This window comes from Nelumbo nucifera, chromosome 8, assembly GCF_055504915.1.
Source record: "Nelumbo nucifera cultivar China Antique chromosome 8, China Antique-T2T, whole genome shotgun sequence".
NCBI lineage: Eukaryota > Viridiplantae > Streptophyta > Magnoliopsida > Proteales > Nelumbonaceae > Nelumbo > Nelumbo nucifera.
Genome location: NC_142656.1, coordinates 29,141,557 through 29,150,343, shown reverse-complemented (window position 1 = coordinate 29,150,343; position 8,787 = coordinate 29,141,557). Strand labels below are relative to the sequence as shown.

The window sequence follows — 8,787 nt, the reverse complement described above, 5'->3', positions numbered from 1 at the left end:
TTTTACTGAGCTGAAAAGGGTAAGAGGATGTGAAAATTTACATCGAGAAGCGCGTAAAAAGGTGAAAAAGAGAAGGGTGGGCGTGCGTTATGGAAAGCGAATATGATGATTTCGTTTTGCCGAATTTAAAGACTTCAAAAGCAGCGAAAAAGCTGAGAGAAAAAAATAATATAATATTATGCAAGAAAAGAGAAAAAAGTTATAGAGAGAGAAAGAGGGAGGGGGAAAAAGGTGAAATCCGTGCGGTGCCTTTTTCCAGGCAACGGTTGCGTGTGAAAAAGCAGATATTTGGTTTCAAAAACTATCTCCATCGTTGGAGTGAGAGAAGGGTGAGTTTGAAGTAAAATTTTTTACTTTTTTTCAAAGAAAGAAATTTTTTAGGTAAAAAAGGGGAGTCAATGGAGCCATGCAGAGAAGGAGAGAGAGAGAGAGAGAGACTAAACTGAACTGAATCGTAAGTGGGTTTTTGGATGGGGTTCTTTATGTGGTTTTAGAACAGGAGGAGCAGAGTTCCATGAAAAAGAGGGGAGAACGCAGAAGAGGCAGTTCAGAAATCCTAAGAGAGAATTTTCACTAAACCCAAAATCTTTACGGTGTAAATACATCTAAAATTGCGCGCTAATCTTTTGCATCTCTCTCCTTCTGTGGACTGCTCAGCTAAAAACGGTTTTGAAGTTGATTTGGGTTCAGTAATAAAAGGGTAGCTTTGGTTTTCTTTGTTCTTTTTGGGTTGCTTTCACTGTTAATTTTTTCTGGGTTTTCTTGTTTTGGTAGTTTGGAGGGATGTATGTGTGTAATTGAATTAGAAAAGGACGGTGGTTTATCTTTTTTCAGGTTGTGATGAGAAAAGGAGAAAAAGAAGAAGAAAAATGCCGAGTTTTTATGTGAAAGATGAGATCTGAGGGGTTCCTTTTTCTCAGCCTTCTCTCGTTCATGTGTGCGTATGAGAGTTTTATGTGTTTATCGAGCTAGTGTTTACGGTGAGAAATAGAGATCTTTTTTTTGAAGAATGAATTTTCGATGAAAGTGCGACTTTGTCCACTGGTAAGCGTTCACACCTTACGCAACAAAATCCCAGAACAACATTCGAAGGAAAGCCCTCCACTTGTACTTGTTTGCTGGAGATAAGGGAGGAGAACAAGACCCATTGAAGATAGGGAGGAGATCAGAAAAGGAGCAAGACGACGCAGGGGTTGAAGTTGAGCTGTTTTTTGTTGATTTTCTGGGTCTAAAATGAGAATGAGTTAGATGTCTTTGATGCTCTTGCTGGACTTGAAGGATTTCAAGTACGGTTACTGGGTTTTTGAATAAACAGAGGAAAAGAGATTGGGATTGAGGTTTCTGGGTGCAATTTAGAATTGGGTTTTAAGTTTGGAGGAAAAAAAAAAAAAAAAAGAAGAGAATCTGACGAGGTTTAGAGAAGCTTTTATTGGGTTTGTCTTTTTTTCTGTATTATTAGGTGTTGTTTCAGAGTTTGTGTGTCTGGGTTTGAATTGGTAGGAGGGGTTGTTTGATTTTCCGATTAGCCTTCTTTGTAATCATGAGAGCTGGATTGAGCACGATCCAGCAAACTCTAACGCCGGAGGCTGCGAGTGTTCTCAACCACTCGATTGCCGAGGCTGCTCGCCGGAATCATAGCCAGACCACCCCGCTTCATGTCGCGGCTACCCTTTTGGCTTCGCCGTCTGGTTACCTTCGCCAAGCATGCATCCGATCCCACCCCAATTCGTCCCACCCACTACAGTGTCGAGCGCTCGAGCTCTGCTTCAGCGTCGCCCTTGAGCGTCTTCCGTCCGCGCAGAACCTCACTCCTGGACTTGAGCCCCCAATCTCCAATGCTCTCATGGCTGCCCTCAAACGTGCTCAAGCCCATCAACGCCGGGGATGTCCTGAACAGCAGCAGCAGCCTCTCCTGGCTGTTAAGGTGGAACTGGAGCAGCTCATTATTTCAATCCTCGATGACCCGAGCGTGAGCCGTGTCATGCGAGAGGCAAGCTTCTCAAGCCCTGCTGTAAAGGCCACTATCGAACAGTCTCTGAATGCTTCAAGTTCTGTCAATTCCTCCACAATTGGATGCGGATTGGGTTTCCGTCCAGCGCCCCCGACGAAAACGACGATGACAGCAGCACCGAACAGGAATTTATATCTGAATCCCAGATTGCAGCAGGGGAATTCTCCTCAAACGGGGCAGCAAAGAGGCGAGGATGTGAAGCGGATTATTGATATTTTGCTGAGGACGAAGAAACGGAATCCGGTTCTTGTCGGAGAGGCAGAGCTCGACACAGTGACGAGGGAACTGTTACAGAAGATTGAGAAGAGGGAGGTGGGTGACGGGCCACTTAGGAATGTTCAGGTAATCTCCTTGGACAAAGAAATTGCTTCTGATAGAACAAAAATTACTGCGAAGCTCAAGGAGTTGGACAGTTTGATTGAGAGCCGAATCAGTATCAGCAATGGTGGTAGCGTGATTCTTGACTTAGGAGACCTCAAATGGCTTGTGGAGCAGCCGGTGTGTCTTGGAGTTCCTGGTTCAGCGGCTCCAGTGCAGCAGCAAATTGTATCTGAAGCAGGGAGAGTTGCGGTGGCAGAGATGACAAAGCTATTGGCGAAGTTCGGTGAAGGAAACTGCCGGCTGTGGTTGATCGGGATGGCGACTTGTGAGACTTATCTGAGGTGCCAGGTCTATCACCCTTCAATGGAGAATGACTGGGATCTGCAAGCAGTTCCAATTACTGCAAGAACCCCTCAACCAGGGTTTTTTCCAAGGTTGTCATCGAGTTCTTTCATTAATTTTGAACTACAGAGCTTGAATTTTGACACTGGCTTTAGCTCGGACTTGGATCAATGTCCGAGCAGCTTTTCTTCTTGCACAGATGAACTTAGCTATATTGTATCATATTTTGTATGAAAACTGTCCTATGCAGGAAATCTTTTTTTTCTCTATTTTCTGGTTGTTTATTGACAATAATAGTTGGCTTTTTTTGATTGCTCTAAATTTCCATTATTTGCAAATTTTCTGGTTATTCGGTTCTAAAAAAAATCAAGTAGAAACACTTGCATCATCTTCATATATATGAACTTCACATCATCTTTGACAAGTAGTGAGATTTTGTTTTTCTTTTTTTTTCATTTTTTGGGGTAAGGTGTTAAAATATCTCTTCATCGATTTAGGAGTTATTTAGTGAAATTCTTGGTTTGTGATTGATTTAATCTGGAATGAAAGCTTCCTTCTAATTGTGTTGGAAGTTCCCCTTGTTGAGAGAACAGACAACAGAATCTTTTTAAATATAAAATACTATTGTTTTGTGTGGGTTTAAAAATGTTATATTATATCTTGAGGATTAACTGCTGTTATATTTTTGGAATGTTCAGGCTTGGGAGTAATGGCATTCTGAGCAGTTCGGTTGAATCTCTTGCCCCTTTGAAGAGCTTTCCAACTGCAACTACTACACTGCAAAGGCGTCCACCCTCTGAAAACATGGATCCTGCTCAAAGAACAAGCTGTTGCCCTCAATGCATGGAGAACTACGAGCAAGAGCTAGCAAAGCTTGTAGCTAAAGAGGTTGACAAATCTTCTTCTGAGGCCAAACCAGAAAAACCGCAGGCACCATTGCCCCAGTGGTTGCAGAATGCGAGGGCAAACATAAAAGATCAGTCAGAGGTACATGCCATAGAATTCCAAATCAATATTTCTGCTGCATACTCAAAGACACTAGTTTCAGAACTAAGTCCTTTCATCTTTTTATTTTGTCTTTGTTGTTACTACAGACCAAGGAACAAGAATTGATATGGAAACAGAAAACTCAAGAATTACAGAAGAAATGGAATGATACTTGCTCACGCCTTCATCCTAGTTTCCATCAAAATGTCAACCCTGAGAGAATGGCTCCAACTCCAATTCCAATGACAAGCTTGTATAATCCAAATCTGTTGGGACGCCAGCCCTTCCTGTCCAAGTTACAACTAACCAGAAACCTTGGAGGATCCCTGCAAATGAGCCAGTGCCAGGATCCAACCCAACCATCTGAACCTGCAGGTACCTCACCAGGGAGCCCTGTAAGAACAGACCTTGTTCTTGGACGACCAAAGGTTACTGAAAGCTCACCGGATAAAACCCACAGTGAACGCATAAAAGACTTTGCTGGCTGCATCTCTTCTGAACAGGACAAATTCTCTGATTGGAAGAAGGATAAACTTATTAGCCTGTTGGATGCAGATTCATTCAAGAGACTCCTCAAGGGACTAACAGAGAAGGTAGGGTGGCAGCCAGAGGCAGCAAATGCAGTAGCTACTACTGTGACACAGTGCAAGTCTGGCAATGGAAAAAGGCGGGGTGTTGGCACAAAGGGTGACACATGGTTATTGTTTACAGGTCCTGATAGGGTTGGCAAGAAGAAGATGGCATCAGTTCTGTCAGAACTGATGAGCAGAGGCAGTCCAATCACAATTCGTCTTGGTTCACGATCTAACAATGATGAGGAATCAGAGATAAATTTCCGTGGAAAGACTGTAATTGATAGGATAATGGAAGCTGTGCGGAGGAATCCCTTCTCTGTGATTGTGCTTGAGGACATTGATCAAGCAGATATTCTCATACATGGGAGCATCAAGCGGGCAATTGAGCGAGGTCGGCTTGCAGATTCTCATGGCCGTGAGGTCAGCCTTGGGAATGTGATTTTCATCTTGACTGCAAATTGGTTGCCAGAAAATCTCAAGAGCTTGTCGAATTGCATTCCATCCCATGAGGAGAAGCTCGCAAATGCAGCGTGCAATGACTGGAAATTACAACTATCAGTTGTTGAAAAGACGAGCAAGCGCAGGCCTGACTGGCTGCATGACAACGAGAGACTCACAAAGCCAAGAAAAGATGGATGTCCTGCTCTATCATTTGATTTGAACCAAGCTGCTGAAGCTGAGGATGATCTAGCACAGGAGTCTTGCAATTCTAGTGACCTCACTGTTGAGCATGAACATGAAAATGGCCTCATAAACAAGCAATTCACAATGACCTCAGTGCCAAAGGACCTGCTTAACTCTATAGATGAATCCATTGTCTTCAAGCCGGTCGACTTTGGCCCACTTCGGAGCAAGATCTCCAGCACCATTACCTCAACATTCAAGGCCATTCTTGGTGACCGGCAGTCAATTGAATTTGATGACGATACGCTCGACAAAATTGTTGGTGGGGTGTGGTTCGGCAACACTGAGTTTGAGCATTGGGCAGAGAACGTCCTAGTCCCTAGTTTGCAGCAGCTGAAAGCTAGTTTATCATCCCCTGCCGTGGGCACCAATGACAGCATTCTTGTAAAGCTTGCCTCAACCAGAGACTCAGAGAATCGGAGTGCCGGTGATTGGCTGCCGAACAAGATCACGGTGACCGTGGAAGGTCTGTAATGAAGGTGGGTGGTTACTGGTTAGAATTGGCAAATTTGGAACTTCTGGATTCTGGTCTGGTGGAGATGTAAATATCTCTCAACTGAGGGGGACTATAGCAAGGCATTAAGCATTTCAAGGGGTTAAAGAGTAAAAGAACAAAGGCCATAGAGAAGAAAAACCGTTAGAAGTTAGAACAGGAACCTTGGGAGAGTAACAGAATCATTAATGGCCAGCACTCGGCAGATGTCACACAAAAGTCTATAAGAAAAAAAATCAAAATTTCAGCTTTGGCTATTTATTATTAATATACTATTATTATATTAGAAAATTCATATTAATTAGGTGAGTCATGAATAAAAATAAACCTCTCACAGCTTCCATGTAAAGAAGAAAAGAGAAATGTTTTTTTTTTATATATATTTTTTGAATAAATCTAGACTATATCAGACTATCACTGGTTATCATTATTTAAATATTTATTTGCCATGGGCTCTATGAATCGTTGGATTGGATTCTTTCATCTTGACCTAGTCTCTTGATTGGTTCTTGTCTCATCAAATTCCGTGGACCAGAAAGACAGTTCATGAGAGGAAAAAGTGAGTTGTTAACGTGTTCGACGATAAACCTGACTTTCAAATCTGAGGACACTTTTTCTTGATTTAGACAGTAGGGACTGACACGTGTAAATGTGATGGAAAGCTAGACCGAATCTTTTCTGTTTGCTGAGTTTACGTCTATTGTCAATGAATACGGCCACGTGTCGGGATTTTTTTGGTTGATTGTTCGTTTCTTTTCTTCTTTTGGTGTTCCGGAACGGGATCTGCTCCTCACACTTGCGCCTCACATGCACATTCACCATGCATTGGGAGCATTTCCCGTGAAAAATAACTTATTAGTAAATGTTCCCCATGTATGATAGGATGAGCGTGTGAGGCGCCCTATGTGAGGAGCAGATCCGGCCTCCGGTGTTCCTGGGTTCGGATTCGTTGTGAGGCGCCCTAAGGTAGGACCCACTGACTTTAAAATGATTTGGAGCTTTTAAGCCAAAAAAGCAGTTTGAAACATGATCACAACGAATTCTATTCGAACCGGTTCAAGTGGCAGTTCAATCGTTCAAACCTCAAAAAGGCTCATTGGATCACCCGTTCATTGGTTCGACCGCCTGGTCCATCCAACTTGCATCTATGAATAATGATCAAGGTTTATATTTTTTAGTTTTATTTTTCAAAATTTGAGTGGGGGTGGAAATAATGTTAATCAACATTTAAGACAGTTTTTTAAACAAAAAAAAAAAACCTTAAAAGCAATGTGTCATTGACTTGTTGATATGAAATGAATTGTTTGATATGGGTCGATACATTACAAAATTTTGATCCTTGATTATGATAAGTAAGGTGGATGATTTGGGCATTTAGTATTTTTCAATAAACTATTAAGTGTGCACGTTTGCACGTGGCAATTCTAGTATATGTTTGGCATCGATGCTGCAGATGCAACTTCTGATGTGTGGGTTGGAAGCATTGTTTTTTGAGACAACAATGTTTTCTGTTTGGTACCAATGCTCTAGGAAACATTTTCAGCACCGATACCCATTATCTAGTGCCATGTCACTGTCACCTCACATCCATGTTGGCAGCAATGAGCTGCAATTCCAGGAAACGTCAAATTTGGCGTTGCTCTAAGCCATGCCTTCTCGATTTCCAAGACATGGCTTGGAGCACCATTTTTTAGTGAAAAATAGTTCCAAACAAATGCCATTTCCTAGAGCATCGTTTTTTCTGATGTGGTGCCGTTTTTTGGAGCAACGACAACAATGCCAAACAAATGCCTAGATGATGATATATACAAATTTTCTATAAAATTCATGTATTTGTTATTGTTTTATATTTTTCATTATTAATCGAATACAGATTGCAAAATCATTGACAAGCCTACCCACTTTGCTGGACTCTTACTTTTGTAATGTTTTATATTATTAGTGTATATTTTTTTGTTCATTTATCAAAAAAAACAAGATTTAAAGAGAGTGAATTGAATGAGGTGAAATTTGTAGTTCAAACTACATTTTAAATGTCATAATTAAATAGGGATTAAATTCAAAAAAATGGGTATTTTAGTCAAAAGAAAGTTCTACAATCTTATTAATATTTTTAATAGTAGTGTAACCGTAAATATGGAGTTATAGATGTGTTCAATTTTTCTATAATTAGTTTTTATTTTTATGTATGTAAAAATAATACTATTATGCACACTTATTTTTTTGTTTAATATGATAAATATATGATATTATACATATGCCCAAACCCAAATGTTTTTTTATAAAATTTATATATTTTTGAATTTTTGAATTTTTGAATTTTTTATATTTTATTATTTAATTATGGCATTAGAGGTTGATAGATTTGACCCAAAACTTGAACTATTGGTCTCTGCTAAACAAGAAAATAATTTCATTGTTTTGTTAGTTTTAAATTATGTATTTCATTTTCATCATCAATCAAAATAATTCTTCTTTATTATACTTGTTTTTTTATTAATTTGATTAATAGAAAAATATAAAAAGCGTGTTTACTTTTTCTACATTTTTATAGTTTTCTATATTTATTTATATTTAAAAATTTTATTATCTAATTATGACTTCATGGGTTTGCCAATTTGATTCGGATAGTTGAATTACTTAGTTATCACTTGGATAAAGAATGGTTTTATTTTTGAGTAAGTATTAAAATATATGGGTTGCTTATAAAACTATTGGACATAGATCTAATTAGTAGCATTTATTAGTGAGAAAATGACTTAAATATGAGATTTAATAAGAGAGAATGGGAGTTAATACCTTAAATACAAAAGTTAATGAGAGGGGATTAAATGAGGTGAAAAGTATTAATTGAAAATACATCTTCAACCTTCATAATTAGACTAAATAACAAATATGAGCATTTTAGTAAAAAAAATTCCACACCCTCATTAGTACTTTTTATAATAGTATAGATTATACAACTTTTAAAAGACAAACCAATAAATCATTCAGTTCAGCCACTTCAGCCATTATTAAATGGACCTATAGAATCAAATTTAGCCACATCACCAATGTTTCCACATGGCCAAATTTGATTGAATAGTAGTAAGCCTGGGTATGAATCTATAAAAGCAAACTCCCATGAGATGGGTTCAGCCTAAGACTACACTAAAATATGAACAGAATTGATTTCATTTATTCAACATTTTCAAAGACTACCTACTACTGAAACTTCTCTAGCGCATCCAAATGTATGTAGCTGAAAGCACCATTTTGATCTGCTTACCAAAAAAACCTACTTTTTTGCAGAACCCATCAAATTGGTAATAAGTGTGTAGAGCTCTGGCCTTCTAGAGCGCTTTGACTCCTGCTCACACGTTCTTCTTCAGCAA

At 39.3% G+C, this 8,787-nt stretch overlaps 1 protein-coding gene across 1 annotated transcript; it reads left to right on the top strand.

The window, feature by feature from the left end:
* The first annotated feature begins 504 nt into the window (after positions 1–504).
* Positions 505–5,830, top strand: LOC104586700 (protein SUPPRESSOR OF MAX2 1-like). The gene is made up of 3 exons (XM_010244012.3): positions 505–2,766; positions 3,373–3,661; positions 3,769–5,830. The coding sequence occupies exons 1-3, from the start codon at positions 1,541–1,543 to the stop codon at positions 5,392–5,394; spliced, it is 3,141 nt and encodes a 1,046-aa protein (XP_010242314.1). The 5' UTR covers positions 505–1,540; the 3' UTR covers positions 5,395–5,830.
* The last annotated feature ends 2,957 nt before the right edge of the window (positions 5,831–8,787 follow it).

What these genes read in the sequence shown, in the direction of transcription:
- LOC104586700 (XM_010244012.3), top strand. Translation starts at nt 1,541, where the DNA reads ATGAGAGCTGGATTGAGCACGATCCAGCAAACTCTAACGCCGGAGGCT. An exon ending in CAACCAGGGTTTTTTCCAAG is followed by an intron (nt 2,767 to 3,372) that starts GTTGTCATCGAG and finishes TGGAATGTTCAG; the next exon opens with GCTTGGGAGTAATGGCATTC. An exon ending in ACATAAAAGATCAGTCAGAG is followed by an intron (nt 3,662 to 3,768) that starts GTACATGCCATA and finishes TTGTTACTACAG; the next exon opens with ACCAAGGAACAAGAATTGAT.